The sequence below is a fragment of the Cheilinus undulatus genome, linkage group 12 (assembly GCF_018320785.1).
Source record: "Cheilinus undulatus linkage group 12, ASM1832078v1, whole genome shotgun sequence".
Lineage (NCBI taxonomy): Eukaryota > Metazoa > Chordata > Actinopteri > Labriformes > Labridae > Cheilinus > Cheilinus undulatus.
In genome coordinates this window covers 45,884,653-45,904,117 of record NC_054876.1, presented here as the reverse complement: position 1 = coordinate 45,904,117, position 19,465 = coordinate 45,884,653, and the positions used below count along the sequence as shown (strand labels likewise).

Genomic DNA, 19,465 nt, shown 5'->3' with positions numbered 1-19,465 from the left:
TTCTTCTTGTAGTTTAATGGCAGGTGGCAACCATTGTTAAGGTGCATTCTCTGACAAGCTTCAGTTGAACTAACTGGACTATATTCAAGGATACCTGCACCTCTGTGTTACATAAAATGCTGCATGGGCAACGCCCCCATCACAAGAACAAATCTGCATGCATTCAAACAAAAAGCCTTGAATGAAAAAAGTTGTACAATCCCGATTCCAGAAAAATTGGGGCGCTGTGTAAAATGTCATCAAAAACAAAATGCAATTGCTTGCAAATCTCATAAACCCATATTTTACCTCAGACTCTCTTTTACTCCCTGGCTTTTGCCTCTGCTTGAGAATTTGACTTTTTTTTAATCATTTTTGTTTTTACTGATCCATTTATGTCCTCCAGTTTTTAAGTTGGTCATGCATTTGTGTTTTTTTTTTCTGTTTCTTTCTTTTATTGTTTTTAATGCTTACTGTGCAGCACTTTGGTCAGCTTTTCGTTGTTTTTATTTTTAAAAATGGATTGGATTACATAGACAACATCTAAGATGTTTACAATGAGACATTTAACTATTTCATCAAAAACTAGAAAAGCACTCACAGAGTGCAGACCTCCGTTATTAGTCCTATTTCCCAATAGTGAAGAATCCTTTAAAAACATTCCTGGATCCAGACGGTGATCCGCATCACTCCCAAAATCTAATTTGGGATGGAGGCAAAGCATTGGCTTCGCTACGTGTGGACTGTCATGGCGGAAGCACCCGTGGTCTCACCGGACAACTGGAAGTCATGGCAGAGGGTGAATATTCCACTACTCCTCCCAGCATTGTGAGTATCCTCACTACAATTCCCTGTCTTTCTCTCTGTTACACTCCAACTCTTCTCCTCGACCAGGCGTGCGTCTTTCAAACTCTGCAAACTCCAAAACTTTGAATAGAAACACACCCAAAATGCTGCTGGGATTGAAGTTACTCATGTCCGCCATCTCCTGGTGTAAAGTGGTAACAGCGCAGAGCTCCGCCATTAGCCCTATCTCCCAATAGTAAAGAATCCTTTAAAAAAATTCCTGGATCCAGACGGTGATCCGGATCAGTCCCAAAATCTAATTTCTTCTTCCTTATGCCGTTTCTGACATTTCCTGAACATTTCATGAAAATCCGTCCATAACTTTTTGAGTTATGTTGCTAAGAAACAAACAAGCAAACAAACCCACCCAATCACATAACCTCTTTGGTGGAGATAAAAATTATCTCATTTCGAATTTGATGGCAGCAACACATCTCAAAAAAGTAGGGACAGGGCAACAAATGCTGGTGGTGCTAATGAAAAGCAGCTGGTGGAGCCTTTTGCAGCTAATTAGATTAACTGACAACCGGATATATGGCTTGGTATAAACGGAGCCTTTTAGAGAGGTAGAGTCTCTCAGAAGTAAAGATAGGCAGTGGTTTGCCAATCTGCCAACAACTGTGTCTAAAAATTGTGGAACAATTTCAGAAAAATGTTCTTCAACATAAAAGCATTACGATGTTGAATATCCCATCATCTACAGTCCATAATATTGGCAAAAAGGTCAGAAAATCTGGAAAATCATGCATTAAAGGGACGAGGCTGAGGGTTGATATTGTATGATTGTGATCTTTAGGCCCTCAGGGGCCAATGCATTAAAAACAGGCATAATTTTGTACTGGAAATCACTGCATGGACTCAGGAAAACTTCCAGAGATCATTTTGTGTCAACACAATTTACTGTGGCATCCACAAATGCAAGATAAGGCGGCATCCTGCAGAGAAGAAGCCATCCAGAAATACTGCCATCTTCTCTGGGCCACAGCTCATTTAACCCTCTGGTGCGCAATATGATGCCAGGTGGGAAAAAAAATATTTGTGGTGTTTTTTGGTCATAAAACAGACTAAATAAACATAATCTAAGAATTTTTTTTTTTTTTTTTTTTGAAGGGTCCTTTTTAGGGCGCGTTGCCTCAAGGCAATACTGAACCATTATGGAATGGAATGAACAAGAAAAAACCTGATTTAAAATTAAAGTATATTGGAATTGCAGAGTAGTTGTAACAGGTTGCAATTCATGTTATTTAAACTTTAATGATGAAAATAGTTGTTTTTAATATCTATCTCATTGTATTCTGGTAATATTCGTTGCTGTACATTTACCCTCACTGTCCTCTTCCTGATCAACATCACTTTTCACTTTCCTCATCCTCATTCTCATTGTGATCAATCTCACTATCCTTGTCCTTGTTTTTATTTCAGTAATCACAGATTTATACCGAAATGCACAACACCAAAATGTAATGTATCATTGTGCACTACATAACAGTACAGTATTTGTAGTATTCCATGATGGCAAGGCAACATGTATATTTTAACAATTTTCCACTATTTATTCATCAAAAATGAAAAATTTAACTACTAGAAATTAAACTTTACCCACCAATAATTATGTACACATTTTTTCCAGCCTCAGAAATATCTGGAAAATATATTTTCTTGCAGTTCTTTTGCAGCACAATGGCCGAGCTGTTTTGTGTGAGAATGTCTGCACAAAATGTGTTCAAGATGGCATCCAGAGCGTCATATGACAAGCCAAAACACTTTCATGGGTTACTTAAGGTCCTGTCATTTTTTTAAAGTATTCGCTCATACTTGGGAATGTATTATGTGAGTGCACAAGGCCAAAAAGTGGTATGTTACCTACAGACAACACTGCACCACAGAGGGTTAAAATAGCCTGAGGGAAAATGGAAAACTGTTCTGTGGTCAAATTAATCAAAATTTGATATTGTTTTGGGGAACTCTGGATGCCATGTCCAGTGGACCTAAGAGGAGAGGGACTATCCAGCTTGTTGTCCTCGCTCAGTTCTAAAGCCTGCATCACTGATGGTATGGGGTTGCATTAGTGCCTATGGCATGGGCAGCTTACACATCTGGAAATGCACTGTCAATGCTGAAAAGAAGAGAGAGGTTTAAGAGCAGCATATGATCCGATTAAGACAACGTCTCTTTCTGAGAAGGCCTTGACTATTTCAGCAGGACAATGCTAATATCCATCATAACAGCAATGGCTTCACAGAATAGTCTGGGTGTGGAACTGGTCTGCCTGCAGTCCAGACCTTTTACCAATAGAAAACATTTGGAGGGTCATTAAAGGAAAAGTCCAGCAAAGACCAATGACTGTGAAACTGCTAGAATACATCAGTTAAGAATGGGACAATATTCCTCTCCAAAAACTCCAGGAACTGGTCTACATTTCCCAGATGTTTACAGGCTGCTTTTAAAAGAGGGGACGCTACACAATGGTAAACATGGCCCTGTCCCAAGTTTTTTGAGATGCGTTGCTGCCATCAAATTCAAAGTGAGCTATTTTTCAGGAATTAGTGAAACATCTCAGTTTCAATATCTGATATGTTGTTTATGGTCTTTAGTTATCATTTAGATGTATGAGATTTACAAGTCATTGCATTCTGTGTTTGTTTGTTTTTTTTTACATTTTACACAGCACTCTAACTTTATTGAAATTGGGGTTGTATTAAAAAGCTTTATAATGTCTGATGGGAGAAAGGAGAACAGAGAGATGGCAAATCCCCCGAGTAAAACTGTGTTGGGGCTGAAGAAACACAAAAATAGACTTAAATCTTCTGGTTGTCCTGTTTTGAGTTGGAGGCTTTGGGTATTTCACAGAAAGCGGCCAAATGAACTGGAGATATAAAGACTTTACTGAAAAGCATAGCTCATACTGTATTTCAGTGACATTAAGATGAAAATGGTATTTTATTAGCCATAATGGATTGAAGGTCACTTTACATTACAATAACGGCCTACATGACTAAGTAAGCAGTGAAAATAGTTTATTCCAGGGACTGTGCTGTGTAGAGTAGGGTATTTGAAGGAATTTTAAGGTCATCTTCATGGTTTACATCCATCTATTAACCTCTGTCTCCTCCATGTGGTTGAAAAAGTGAGTCACACTTTGGTGATGTCAACAGATAGGTGCTCACTCACGGAGACCCCTCTTTGTTTGCACCTGGCTGGAAGAGACCCAAGTATTCACTTTAGATGTGTTATGCATTGCTTTTAATTGTTCAATCCACACCTGTGCGTGTTGTTTTAAGAGTCTGGCTCACGGTGTGGAGTTCTTTTGTCGCTTTACGACTAGTTGCATGTCGGTTTCCCGTTCATCCATAGGTTTTTCGGTTTGTTTACATTGTAATCAAGCAGTTATGACTCATTTTGAAGCATTTTCTAAAAAAAGGTCTATGTAGAATCTCGTGTCTACTGTTGGTGCGGATCCATTGTGTCTGTTAAAGCCCTCTCAACTGACGACGAGGCCACCTTCTTCCCTATTCATCGTAGAAAACATGACATTGATACAGGAAGTGTCACAGGAAAATTGATTCGTCTCACCGCCAATGGAAAGACCGTAAAGACACGCTAAGCCCACCTCTAGGCCACATTGGCCAATCACAGCCTGGGACGGCAACTTCCGCCAGAGAGACGGAGCATGTCCATTGTACGAGGTCTTCTGAAAGAGTGCCGCGATTGTCGAGGTACAGTCTGTGAAATACGTGATTTCTACAAAGTTTGTGATCAGCTGAAGCCGGTTGTTGCGTGTTGACAAGGGATCGTTGTAGTTTAAATCGTATGCGGGGACAACCAACGCGTTAAGGTCTGTTTATGTTGCAAACAGCGGAGGTCTCTCCATAGGAATTTGTTCGTTAGCGACGTCGCTGTTAGCAGTGGAAATAGCCTAGATTAGCATCAGCTTTTTAAATGCATATTGGTTTAAAACCCACTGAAAATGTATTCGGCCCTCTGTGTCTTGAAGTAAGTTGGATTATTGAAGTTAAAACAACTCGGAGTGTTAGCCCATGAGCTAGCAAGTTAACTTAGCCTAGCCAGCTAGCTGTAAACACCACTGGCTTGTCTTTCATTACAAGGCAAAGCGTGAACAAGAGACTTGTAGCTAATCCAGCTTCGACTTTTTAGTGATTGTTTTATTTCGAGTCGTCACACAAGGAGAAGCACAATCTCAACAGGATGAATGGGTTCAGCACAGAGGAAGACAGCCACGACGGACCGCCTGCTCCTCCGTTTTATGGACAGAGCTGCTGTCTGATCGAGGACGGGGAGCGATGCGGTCGCTCAGCTGGAAACGCCTCCTTCAGTAAAAGGATCCAGAAAAGCATATCGCAGAAGAAACTCAAGCTGGACATCGACAAGAGTGTAAGTGAAATTATAATCTTCATCATAGGTCAGTGTGAGAAGATAGCGGAAAGTTAGCAGCTGGAGAAAGTTCAGACGTTGAAGCGGTGTTACGGTTTAAAGAGTGACCGTGTTAACTGGCGACTTTCAACGTCTGCGTCAGTGGTTGTCGTAGTCACCGCAGCCATTGAGGACTGAAGTTTTCTTTAGAACACCCTTTATGCAGTTGTAGCATCATAATTACAAAACCGTGCATTAAATGCACTTTCCGCTTTCAACGTTTTTACCCACGACAACCACAGACACAAGCGTTGACAGTCGTCAATTAACGCGGTCACTCTTTAAACCGTAGCACCTGTCAGTTGTGGCGGTTAGCCACTTAGCTGTGCTAACATGAGCCTGTACAACGGCAGAGCCCCATTGTTTTTGCAGGGTTTCTTGTATCGTATCTTTGTTGTACTGTCTGTAGCCAAAGATATTCTTCACTGGTTTAAATTTCCAGCTTTTAGCTTTGTAAGCCACCGTGAAGACGTGCAGGACAACAGGGTGCTTCTCAAATGAATGCTGCGTTCATGTACTTCTCGTAAAGTTTAATTTTTCTAGTTGGAATGTCAAAATATTGAAATCACACGGATGTTAAAATAAAATGTGTGGCATGTTACTTCCCAGAATTCTAAGGTAAATTAAGACCAAACGTACCAAACCAATAATATAAAGCCAACTTCATGTGGTTCAAAAATCGATTTTCGCTTAGTGAATTGATAAAACCAGCACCAAAACAACAACACTAAAAATAAATACATGCTAATAAATAAAACCAACATGAATAAATGAAATACTTAATACTAAACAAACATAAAACATAACTAAATAAAATAGCGGTAAACAAAGTAGCTTAATAAAATGCATCAATACAATTAATTGTTGCTAATAAGAGAAAAAAGAAATTATTGCTAATTAGATAATGATTCTTAATAAATAAAACTTGTATAGAATCAGCATTTTAGTGTGCTAGTTTCAGCCGGTCATAATATTCAACTCATTATTCCAACTTAAATAGAACTTAACCTTTCCTAAACTTGAATCTCTTTTTTTTCTCTATTCCGCCTATTGACGAACACACATAACTCAGCCTTCTCATTTCTACTTGTTCCGTTAACACACCTCAACTATCCCCTTTGAAATGGCTGTTGCCAGTGAAGCCGACTGTATCGTCATGCCTGAATTGAAGGCATCATTACAAACTACCTGGGTTACTAAGATTCAACTCTCTCTACATCTTTCCTTGTTATCTAAAATTATTTATCACCTATTAGGGAAATTTACCATGTTTGCTACAGCAAAGAGCAAGATGGAAATGTGCTCCATAAATACAACCTAATCCCCAAAGAGTCGGGAAACTGTGTAAAATGGAAATTAAACTGGTATGCACTGATTTGCTGATCTGAATAATAGAACATAACCAACATATCAGATGTTGAAACTGAGATTTTTTACCATTTCATGAAAAATATTAGCTCATTTTAGTTTGATGGCAGCAACAATCTCAGAAAAGTACCATTGTGTATCATCCCTTTTAACCAAAGTGTGTAAACGTCTGGGGAATTGAAGAGACCAGTTGTTGGAGTTTTGGGAGAGGAATGTTGTCCCACTCTTGTCTGAAGCAGGATTCTAGCTGTTCAACAGTCTTTAGTCTTCTCTGACAGATTTTCATTTAATGATGCTCCAAATGTTTCCTTTTGGTGAAAGATCTGGACTGTGGGCAGATCTATCTTTATATGTATTGATCACAAAATCAGAGTTAGGAGCATTAAGATATTAGAGTTTAGAAACAAGTGAAATCAAAAAGTTTCAGCTATTTTGACAACCTGTTGGAGCTGCTTCCTTTGTCAGGGTACATTGCATATTAATGAAGTCACTCGCCACAAAGACACTGAAAGCTTGGGGTAGGGGGTAGAGGGATACCCCTGCTGAGTATACCCTGCTGTGTGGCCTGTACCTGCTGGTACTAAAGGTAACTGGATGCAAACACAGCTCACTAAATAGAAGAATAGAATGGAGTTAGAGAATCTGCAGGGGTCTATAAGGGCCTCCTTATCCCCATGGCCCTCATGCACACAGCAGTAAGGTTGTCAGACATGTTGATACTTTCAGTATTAACTGTTTTAAAACCACAGATCTGTAGTCATATTAAACCTGAAACTGCTGTGAAAAATAGAGAGCAATATCTAAGTTGTGCTAAAAAAAAAAAAATGAGAGTAATTGTCAATATTTTTTGCAGGTAGACGGTGTGCATTAGTTTGCTTGCATTTAAGTCCTCCCACATAGCAGTGCCATCTGTGAGAGAAGGAATGTCTAATGAGTTTGCTTTTGCTGCTGTAAATGTACCTTTTCTCCAGAGCCTTTAATCTGCTTTGAGATTCTTAGAATTGATTGTTTGGCTTCTTAATCAAACCGTACAGCTCAGCTGTTTTTCAGTGGCTGTTTTTGGTAACAACTTTTTCCAGGAATGTCAGGACTCCTGGCAGGTCACATGTTGTCACTGTAGCTGAGAAAAAGAAAGGCAAATGGGTTGTAAGGAAGACAGAATGAGTGTTGCATTTAGAGATGAAGATGGCACGTGTGCACTGAAGAAAGCCTCAGTTGTTCATTTATTAACATTACCCTGCAGAGAGGACTTCACATTGAGTCTTAACTCTGTTTTAGTTGATGCTGCACCACATCAATGTCATGTGCACAGTCTTTAAATAGATACCTCCTGTTTAAAGTCACAGTTTCTCTGGTTGCATATCTTGGCAGCAGCTGCTTGTTTGACAACAACATCTAACACTGCTGGGTTTGTTAGACATTTGAGATTAATTTGTCAAAGTTTGGGTTTTCTTAAGCAAAGAAAACAGGTTTAGAGGAAGAGTTTCTTCTCTAGTTTTTCTACAAGTAAAATATGGCATTGGTACTAAATCACATGTGTTACAATGAGAATCTGCAGACTTCTTAGCACTTCAGTGTCCTAGAATTGGTTGGTTTAGTAGCGTCACGTGTAACTGGTGCTTCCATAAAGACAACAGAAGCTGCACAATTTAAAATAGACTCACGTTGAAAGGAATTGAAAGCAGCCTTGTCTGGAAGGGGCAGGTTTGACTATTTAAGGTAGATCTAGTCAAAATGGGAAAATAAATGAGCAGTGTAAAGTCTGTATTGATTGTGAGCTTCCTCTGTCTTAATGTAGAATTGTCCACATTGCATCACGATGCATCATGGAAAAGATGGTTTTCAACACCATTATAGATGTATTAGTTTATTTTCAACGTGTAAAACATTCAGTCAGAAAAAGTCAAATAATTGTCAGCAAACAGCAAAAATGCTGAGTGTATCAGATGTCTAGTTTTCGTCCGTCTTCATGTATCACCATGAACTCAGGGTATAGTGTGCATTGTATTTCTACCAAAAATAAAGCACTGAGCATGTAAGACAGCTGTTAGCTGCTGGCTAACTTGTGAGCAAGGTCAACTAGAGCTAGGTCTTGTACTACCCAGCTAAGAGGGGGCATACTACCACCTAGTTTAACAGAGTCAGACATCTTTAAAGAGATTTTCCCTCAGTGCTTGTATACAAGGTGAAGGACGGTGGTCCAGTTTAATATCCTAATCGATGTATAACTAAAGCTTGAATTTACTGTGCATGTGAACAGAGTAACCGATGCTTTCTGGCTGCTAAACTACACAGATGTTTTGTTCATGTTAAAATTCTCTTTTAATAATAAACGCTATCTTTACAGGTGCGACATCTTTACATCTGTGACTTCCATAAGAACTTCATCCAGAGTGTCCGCAACAAGAGGAAGAGGAAGACCAGCGATGATGGAGGAGAGTCCCCGGATCATGATGTGGAGGTGCCTGAGGTAATGTGGCCTGAAAGGATGCTCATGCTGTTCACCACAGAGGTCATCATAGAGGTGCAGTTTAAGAAGATTGTGCAGAGGAATGAGAAGTGATAAGATGGCACAAGAAACATTACAGCTTTAACTTCTGGGGTATTTATCACAAAGTATTTGCATAACCACTATCACAACTACTCACACAAAAGCAGTTTATTTTTATGTTACTTTCTGAGACGTTTATATTTACCCTGTTCACAGCTGTGCCTGTGGGTATGTATCGCGTTGTTTATTTCTTCAGCGGCCCATTTTCTCAATGGGGATCATTAAAGTTTCATCTCCTCTAAAAGCTCTGGGAGTCTGAAAGTAAATCATTACAATGAATCCAAAATGGATGACAAGTAAGCATTCCTCTGTTCACTTTACTGACTACACTGCTGTCTCTGTTCCTTCAGGTCGACCTTTTCCAGCTGCAGGTGAACACGTTGAGACGCTACAAGCGACATTACAAGCTGCAGACCAGGCCGGGACTTAACAAGGCCCAGCTCGCAGAGGTAAATGCACAAATGAACAACTTGTGTGAGTGTGGCCTATCATGTCAGTGCTGAATTTTGACTAGCGGGAACCATGGTCTACGTTTGTGTCTGGTGGTGTTCATGATCCTTTAAGGCAGTGATACTCAACGTGTGGCTCTTGAGTCACATGTGGCCCTTTTGTGATGATTTGTGGCTCTTTTATGTCTTAATTTGAAATATTATTCCTCCAGAAAACCTTAATTAAAGGGAAACTTTGACTTCAGAAATTATCCATTGCACCCATTTACCTGTACATTTCCATTGCCCCTATTTGCATTTTTTTTGCCACTTTTAATCTATTTTTTACTGCTGTAAGCCCACATTGTCATTTCTATTTGTCATTTTTTGCCCCTTTTATCCTGCTTTTTTACTATTTGCAATTTTTTTCCCTATTTTTGCCACTTTTCACCCATTTAAGCTTCATTTTGCCATTAATGCCATTTTTTGTCATGTTTCTACCACTTTTGACCATTTTTGCCACGTGTAACTCATTTTTTGTCGCTTCTCACCCAAATTTTGCCACTTTCTGCCCTTTTTTGTCACTTTTAACCCAGTATGTGGCATTTTATGCCAGTATTGCCCCTTTGCACCCTTTGTTGCTGCCTTATGACCATTTTGCCCCCTTTAGCTTATTTTTATCACCACCTTTAACTTACTTTAGTTGCCACTTTTCACCACTTAGATTACAGCTCGTACAAAGGTATTTTTCAACAATCGGGCTCCCTGGTTGAGGACCACTGCTCTAAGGTCTCTCTGAGGGTAATGGTTTGTAAAGTCCGGTTACGTGAATATCATCCATCCTAAAGTTTGAAACTGCCACTCGTGTACAGCTGCATTGAATGACAGTAATGCATATTAAAATCAGTACTTACTGGTGCAAACATGTTTGTCCTGTTTAAACGAATAATAGATCCAGCGCCTATAAAAAGTGTTAACCCCCTTTGATTTTTCTGCCCTTTCATTGATTTTATAAATTAATCATCATATAAAGTGGCCTTATTGACAGAAAAAAACATTAAAATCCCTCTTTAATGTTGAAATGAAAGCAGATTTCTACAAAACAATGCCAATTAATTAAAAATATGTGATGAAAAATATTCACACCCTTCAATCTGACTGACCTAGGGATGGGTACTAAATTGAGTACCAACCAAATTGCGTTGGTACTCCTGAGTACTGATTCACGCAAAATCAAACGGTACCATGTTTCTGTACATTAACACATCCTTGTGACTACAAGAGAGTGGAAGAGTAGTCAGTTTTCCATGCCAATTTTTTGCTACTTTTATTCCAATTTTACTGCTTTTGGCCCATTTTTGCCACTTCTTTTTGCCACTTTTAGCCAATTTTTGACACTTTTATCCTGCTTTTTTGCAATTAAATGCCTCTTTTTGCCCACTGTCCCACCTTGCTGATTTGTGCCCATTTTAGTCACTTTTCACTCATTTTTGCCACTTTTGACCATTTTTGCCACCTGCAACTCATTTTTGCCACTTCTCACTTCTCACTTTCTGCCCTTTTGTGCCAATTTTCTCACAGTGTTAGCCACTTTAAGCCCATTTTGCCACTTCTTTGAGTCACTTTTTACCAATTTTTCACACTTTTATCCTGCTTTTTTGCAATTTTTTGCCCCTTTTTGCCATTTCTCGCCAATTTAAGCTGCCTTTTGCAATAAGATGCCACTGTATACCCATTTTCCAGTCTCTATTTTCTGAGTTTTGCCCATTTTAGTCACTTTTCACTCATTTTTGCCACACTTTTCCTACCTTTGGACCATTTCTGCCACCTTTAACTCATGTTTAGGTCACTTCCCACCCATTTTTGCCACTTTTCTCTCAGTGTTTGCTGCTTTCTGACCATTTTTGCCACCTTTTAACTTATTTTAATTGCCACTTTTTACCACTTAGATTGTGGCTCTTGCAAGTGTATTTTTCAACAATTTGGCTCTTTGGTTGAGCAGGGTTGAGCAACACTGATTTAGACATCTTTACACTTGTGTGTAACCGGTTGGCCCCAAGCTTTGTTTTCCCTGGAATCAAACCCTAACAAGACCACTTGTAGTGGAATGAAAACCAGCAGTTTTTGTTGAACCACTAAAGACTTGAGTCATATTTTACTGATAAATTTAGAGATAAAGAAACGTAGTCAAACAATTTTGCAGAATTATTTATCCTCTTCTCAGCTATCATCTTTGAATTAAAAGTTTGGTTGTGTATATTGCGTTGCTCTAAGCTGCCCTCATTAGCCGTTCTCGCCTCTTTCTTCTTTTCCCTCGGCTCCATAATCCTCATTTACTGTGATATACACGGTGTCGCGGGTCCTAGTCCTCAGTAATTGGTCGAGGAGAGATTGTTAGACTAATTGACTCTATCGACAGGTGGACTTCATGCAGCTGGCTCGACCCATGTCCTTACAAATCCCTCCTGTGTGTAGGGGTCTCAGTCGGGGGGTTGGGGTGAGGTCGGATGTGACTGTGCTGTGACATCAGGAATGAATGAAACCGGGCTCTAAGTTGAATGTTTCCCCAGGCTATTAGTCAGGTTCAGGGCCTCGTATTAATGAGAGTCCCACATCATCAATAAAGAAACAGTCAACAGCCCACAACCAGTAACAGCTGTCCCAGTATGTTCAGGGGAAACGGTGGCTGTAGAGTGGAGCAGTGAAGCTGTACTGAAGACATTTGTTCTCTTCTCTACAAGGTCACTTTGTAGATCCAAACAAACATTAGTTTGGCTTCACTTACCTCTGAATTAATGTCGTCTTCTAGAACCTTTCTCAGTTTTCCTTACAGTTCCTTTCAGCTGCTTTTAAAATCTGGTCAAAATTCAAGAGAAATATCCACTAAAACTTTAAATAAGCAGTAAAAGGGTATATTTGAATGTTATTTTGAATGGCATTTCTTTGGGATGTGTAAATGTGGGAGTATTAAGGTCTAATGCAGGAAGACAAATGGTACAGGAGCTGCAGGGCCTTGTAACATCAGTATTAGCCAACGTGAGCCCTGTTAACAAACACTTGTACATCTACACATCATATGGTAAGAGCTGATGCCAGTAGCTGATGTTTATATGGGTTGCGTTAATTCTGGCAAGCTAGTACAAAGGAGTTAGGGCTGGGCAATGTAGACTTAAACATATCCTTTTTGTCTTTTAGTCTAACAGTATTATATCAAGGTTTTACAAAATTAAAAGTTAACACATTTGAATGAGCATTTAGGTGGTAGAACCCCCTCCTTCCTCTAAATCAAGCCTATAACAGCATGCGGAACTCCTGTCTGAGTTTAAGATCACAGAAAAATAATTCTGTAACTTATCAAACCATGTCTATAGTCCTTGCTTTGTGCACTGAGGTTCAGATATGTTGGAATGGAAAAGGGCTTCCCCCTCACTGTTGCCACACAGTTGGAAGCATAAAATGTCTTGGTATGCTGAAGCATTACGATTGGCTGTCACTGGAGATAAGGAGCTTAGCCCAAACCCAGATAAACAGCCCCATACCATTATTGCTCCTCCACCAAACTTTACAGTTCCATGGGCATCCTGTAAACCCAGACTTGCTCATCTGACTGTCAGATACAGAAGTGTGATTCGCTACTCCACAGAGTACATTTCCACTGCTCCACAGTCTAATGTGGGTGTGCTTTTAACCACTCCATTTGATGCTTGGCATTGGACTTGGTGATGTGAGGCTTGCGTGCAGCTACTTGGCCATGGAAACCCATTCCATTAAGCTCCTGCTGGACAGTTTTATCCATCCATAATCATCTCGTTGTGGGTTGCTGGAGCCTATCCCAGCTGTCATTGGGCAAGAGGCGGGGTACACCTTGGACTGGCCACCAGTCAGTCGCAAGACTGACCTATAGAGACAGACAACCAGACACCCTCACATTCACACCTGCAGTCAGTTAAGAGTCACCAGTTAACCTATTGAGCATGTCTTTGGTGGTAGGAGGAAGCCGGATTCAACACCAGTGGAAATTCAGAACTCTGTGGTATCAGCAGTGTTGGCAACTGCACCTTTGCAGTTGTTTACCTCTTTGTGATTTTACATGGTCTTCTGCTCTGTGGCTGAGTTGCTGTTGTTCCTGAATGCTTCCACTTTCTAATAATATCACATACAGTTGACTGGCATGTCCAGCAAGGAAGAAATTTCACCAACCATCTTTATACATGGCTAGTTGCTTGATTTTTTTTTTTACACTTGTGGTAACAGATCTGATTGAAACACCTGAGTTCAGTAATTAACAGCTGTGGCCAAATACTTTTGTCCATGTAGTGTATCATTCTGTTATGCTTAGTGCAGCATCAGTTAGGCATTGTGTATGAATCTCAATGCTTCAGATGCATGTGGGGCACATGCAGGACATAGATTTTACTATTACAACAGCAGACAGAAGAGAACAACAGGTGGTGTGAGGCTGCTGTCAGTTCTGTCAGGTAAGATGCAGGGTCCTGGACCACAGACGGATCATGAAATTAATGCCCTGTTAGATAAGCTTAGGTTAGGGACTCTGGTTCTCCTCCTAACTCCTTTTTTCCCTTTCTTCCTCCTCTGTAGACGGTGAGTCGTCACTTCAGGAATATTCCGGTGAACGAGAAGGAGACGCTGACCTACTTTATTTACATGGTGAAGAGCAGCAAGAGCCGCTTGGACCAGAAGGGCGACGGTGGCAAACCTCTGGACTGAACCACCCTCAGGAACCACCGCAGCAGTAGCTCCAACACAAACACAGACAAACTACGGCGATCCACCAAACATGGACTCCACCAAACAGCAACAGCAACCAAAATCAGCTCCTCCTGCACCCTGTCACCGCTCCTCCTCTCTAACAACCCCGACACAGACTCATGTTGTCCTCTGAGGACGTGTAACCTTCATGGAGGAGCATCCAGGGAGGAAAGAGTTGACTCCAACACGCTTCATACTCTCTCCACTAAAAACCAGGTTCCTTTAGGACTGTGAAGGACCAGGACTCACTCCGCAGAGTTTGACGTCGCCATGCTGTAATGTTACTGTCGATATGTACAAAAGAAAAGTGTCCAACCTTTGTTGAATGAAATGAACAATATGGCTGCCTTAAGAGTAAAAACACACGTTTAGGACATCTGGGGATTTTTCTTTTGCCGATTTGATTGTTAACACTTTCAGCGCGAGGGATGCTTGTGCCAAATAGAAACTGAAACTGAATGATATCGACTGCTTTTGTTACTTTTATAGCAAGTGAATGAATTGTTAGGAAGGGGCCGATACCTTTGCTGAAGTTTAGCACGTCAGAGTCAGGATTCAAACAAAAGCTTCATTCTTAATGCTATTTAAAATATGTTTTCTTTGAGTCGCCGTTTTCCAGCTGGCTTTCAAAGAGTGATGGTGGAGAATGATGTAGCATTTGGCCATGACCCGCCGTTTTCCTTCTCATTAGCTGTTTTCTGTCTGTATGAATACACACGTGGATTTATTTCTCCAGTAGCTTATTTTCTTTGTAGCTCACTTTTCTTTAGTTCAGCCTTAAGTTGTAAAAATTTGTGTCTCTTTGATTTCTCCATCATTTTTTGGGGGGGGGGGGGGGGGGGTCATTTGCATATGTGTGTGACTGGGGGTTATTAGTGTCATGGTTATATTTAAAAGCAGCATCCATGTCTTGACTATTAATTTGAATGTGCCATACCAGGATACATTCAGAGGAGCTGAGTTTACTCATTAATCTGCTGTTCAGTCTTAATTTAAGAAGTTAATCCATTGAAAAAGTCCTAAATGCCTTTAATCTATATTAGCCGCAAAAAAAAAACAAAAAAACAATTGTATTGCAGGTTTTCTAATGAGCTCTTGAAGATATTCCTACATTTTTATGCTCAGTGGTAAAAATCCAAACTGGTTTGGGATGATCTAAATTATTTCTTCCAAGCTGCAAAATTGTGTTAATCAACTTTTTGACTCCTTTAATTATGATGGTGAATTAGTGCCACTCTAATGGATAAAATAAAAGATGATCTGTTGATTTATTAGAGAAAAAAAAATTGAGGATTTTTTTAAAGTTGTAAAATTCTGAGAATCCAAACATTTTTTTAATATATTGAGCCATAAATTTATAAGAAAAAATTACAAGTTTTGCCTTTAAAAGTTATAGATTCACTACAAGAAACCATAACATTTTTGCAGTTTAAAAGCTGTAAATTTGTTTTAAAAATAACTCAAAATTTTCCATTTGTGAGTTTATGAAAAAAACTCAAAATGTTCAAGTTTAAATCACTGCATATTTATGAAAAAAGCTCATTTTCAATATTAAATGTTCTTTAATTAAACAACATTCAAGTGTAAAAAGTTGTGAATCTACAGGAAAGATCCCAAGTTTATGAAAAACCTAATATCTTTTCTTATAAAGCTGGTTATTTACAGAGAAAAATGTTAAATTTTCAAGTTTTAATTTTTGCTAAGTTGGCAGGGAAAAAGGAAAATTTCAAGTTTGAAGGTCATAAATTAACAAGAATCAATTCAAAATATTCAGGTTTAAAAATTTGTGAATTTACAAGAAAAAAAGTAAATTTAGAAATTGAAAAGGCCATAAATGTGTGATTTTTTTTTGAAGGCTTTAACCTAATGGGAAAAACATCTAAATGTTCAAGTCTGACAAAAATAGAAATATTCAAGTTAAAAAGTGTAAAATTTACCAGAACTGAAGCTTTTAATTTTTGAGATTTTAAAGTCAAAAATAGCCCGTTGCTTAGAAGAAAAGCATACCAGATGAAGCTATTTGCATTATTCCAGTTAAAAGCCTTATGAAATTGTCTTTTTGATTGATCAAAAAGGAAATCCTTATGAATTTAGCCCATAATAATCCCATTATTTAAACCACCAGACAATGAAAAGACATCGCTGTCAGCTGGAGCTATTCAGAAAACCACACACGAACATCATCAACAAAATGACTAAACTTCCCGGTGTTCTGGGTTTATTTATTCATGAATTAACATCTTAATGAACATCTAAGTTTTTAGACATTTTGAACTTTTGAACAACTTTTTTTTCAAATCATGTAAATTGTATGACTTTTTAAACTAAAAAAATCTGAGTTTGGTTTCTCATAAATTTACGATTTCAAAATATTCAGATATTCTGATTTTGTTTTTTTGTACATTAATGGTTCCCTTTTTAATTTTACTTTAGAGTGGCCCTAATACACCTTATTATTTTCATTGACATATTTGCTTTGTACTAAAGAAAACGAATGAACTCACGAGGTGGTTGTATGTCAGTTATTGCAAAATGTATATAATGAGTGCAGCTCAAAGAGTCTAAAACCTGAACATCTCTTAAATTGGCAATGAACTAGAGCTTCGACTGGCCTCGTTCTAGCATCGTTTTGACTTCTAAATCCTGATAAGAAATGTCCATTGACCCCAGAGGTATAATGAATCATTAAATCTAATGAATGTGTGTGCTATAAACAGACTGGTACACTCTTGAACTCAGCTTCCTCCATCACAGTGTGGAAGTTTGTCCACCACACGGACTTTGTCTCCTTTTTAACAGGGTCATCACTATGTTTTTGTTTTTTTTCCTTGTTTTTGTGTCTGGTATATTTTCATTTTTGCTCGTAGGTTTGTTAGCGTCATGTAGATAAAACCCACTTTATTAACAGATAGGCCATGCCACATTAACCTTATTGTTGTATTAGAAAAAACATATTTAAAGATGGCTGCTTATTGCTCCTAATGATAATTATAATAAATGTATTGTACAGGAAGAAGCTGCAGTCATGTGTGTTTTTCCACCCTCATTCCCTGCTTGTTTTTATGGCTTATAAATGAAACTAAATATGAGTTCCATGAGAAGACAAAGCCTGTGCTTGACTGTTTTTACTTTCCATTTTCAACACCAGGTTGTGCTGCCGTGTTCATTCAGTAAACAAACATTTTGACAAGAACATCCGCTGACACCACTAAATTTACGCAATAATGTAAATGGTAAATATCCTGACAACCAAAATAGTGATATCGATTCATAAGGTCCTGATTAATAAAGACAAATTTTATTACAGCAATAACAAAATGTGTAAAAGTTCCACATGTTGGACAGGGTTTAAGTCAGGGATCTGGCTGGCCTCTCTAGGACATTAACAGAGTTGTCCCTAAGCCACTCCTGTGTTTTCTTGCCTCTGTGATTAGGGTCATTTTCATTTTGGAAGATGAACCTCTGGCTCAGTCTGAGGTCCGGAGCACTGTAAAATAGCTTTTATTTTTCAGGTTATCTCTTTAAACTTTCCCTTAACCTGGACCAGTCTCCAAGTCTCCAAGTCCCTGCTGCTGAAAACACCCCCACAGCATGATGCTGCCACCACCATGCATCACTGTTAGGATGGTATTGGGCAAATGGCTGACGGTGTCTGGTTACCTCCGGACATAACATTTAGAAGTGAGGCAAAAACTTTAATCTTGTTTTCATCAGACCAGATAATCATGTTTCGCACAGTCTGAGGGTCCTCCAGGGGCTTTTTTTAACTCTAAGTGGGCTTTCATCTAGCCACTCTGCCATGAAGCCCATATCAGTGGGAGACTGTCCTTTTGTAACTTTGTCCTGTCTCCACACAGGATCTCTGGAGCTCAGAGTGACCATCGGGTTCTTGGTCTTTAAAACATAAAAGCTTTGACCTCAGAAATTATCCAATGCAAGTCACATTGATCAGATTATTTCCCACACTTATACAGAAGGCTTTAGTTGTCAAACTTAATTTTCAACCTTAATTTTTTCTCTGTATATTGCAATTTTTTTTTGCCTTTTAATCAATTTTTGCTGGTTTTAGCCCATTTTTGCTGCTACTTTTGCCACTTTTATCCTGTTTTTGCCCTTTTAAACCAGTTTTTGCCTCTTTTATTCTGCTTTTTGCTACTTACATTTTCCCCCTTATTTATATTTTTTAACCATTTTTTGCCCATTCAAGTTGCCTTTTGCCATTAAATGTCGCCTTTGTGCTCATTTTTGTAACTCTTCGCTGCTTTTTTTCCCATTAAAGTCACTTTCCACTCATTTTTTTGCTACTTTTTCAACATTTTTGCCACCTGTGCCTTAGTTTTTTGAAACTTCTCACCCATTTCTGTCACTTATTATCCCAATTTTTGTCACTTTTCACCAATTTTTGCCACTTTTTTGCCCATTCTTGCCACTTTTTGCTGCTTTTTGCCCATTCCCACCCACTTTTGCTGCTTTCTGACCATTTTTTGCCACCTGTAACTTAGTTTTCTGTCACTTCTCACCCATTTCTGCCACCTATTATCTGCATTCTTGTCACTTTTCACCCATTTTGCCACTTTGTTGCTGCTTCTAGAGCTTTGTTGTTGGCCTAAATTTAATTCATTGGAACTTGAACCCATTTTTTCATGAAATTTCACCACTTAGTAGATTGTGGCTCTTGCAATTGTATTTTTCAACAATTTGGCTCTTTGGCTGAGCAGGGCTGAGTAACACTGATTTAAACAAACAAAAGAAGGCTTAAATTACTTCACATTATGTTTGATGTAACTAGATTATATAAACGTTTAACTTTTTTAAGTTAAATCACAGGGGTAAAAAAAAAATAAATCTCCTAGTCTCATTATTGATGGACGTGTGGAGTGAAAGGACCCTGCAGTTTTGTGGTTGTTCATGCGGTGACATTTCTAACGACATTCGACCACTAGATGTCACTGTAGCTCCTTCTGTTCATTGCAGCAGCTCCTAACGACTCACTCTTAGACTCCAGGGGGAAACAAGCTCATGCAGGGTTAAACAAGAAAAAGGCTTAATATGGTTATTTTTTTCTACATCGGTTTTAAACAGGAGGGATCAG

At 38.9% G+C, this 19,465-nt stretch overlaps 1 protein-coding gene across 1 annotated transcript; it reads left to right on the top strand.

Annotated features, from left to right (window-relative positions):
- Positions 1-4,468: 4,468 nt before the first annotated feature.
- Positions 4,469-17,386, top strand: LOC121519001 (histone deacetylase complex subunit SAP30L). Its single transcript, XM_041801740.1, has 5 exons — positions 4,469-4,541; positions 4,981-5,217; positions 8,972-9,094; positions 9,526-9,624; positions 14,203-17,386. The coding sequence occupies exons 2-5, from the start codon at positions 5,032-5,034 to the stop codon at positions 14,329-14,331; spliced, it is 537 nt and encodes a 178-aa protein (XP_041657674.1). The 5' UTR covers positions 4,469-4,541; positions 4,981-5,031; the 3' UTR covers positions 14,332-17,386.
- Positions 17,387-19,465: the final 2,079 nt, after the last annotated feature.

Excerpts from the sequence above, each read along its gene's own strand:
- LOC121519001 (XM_041801740.1), top strand. The coding sequence starts at position 5,032 with ATGAATGGGTTCAGCACAGAGGAAGACAGCCACGACGGACCGCCTGCT. Across the intron at positions 5,218-8,971 it reads AGCTGGACATCGACAAGAGT|GTGCGACATCTTTACATCTG; the intron begins GTAAGTGAAATT and ends CTATCTTTACAG. Across the intron at positions 9,095-9,525 it reads ATGATGTGGAGGTGCCTGAG|GTCGACCTTTTCCAGCTGCA; the intron begins GTAATGTGGCCT and ends CTGTTCCTTCAG.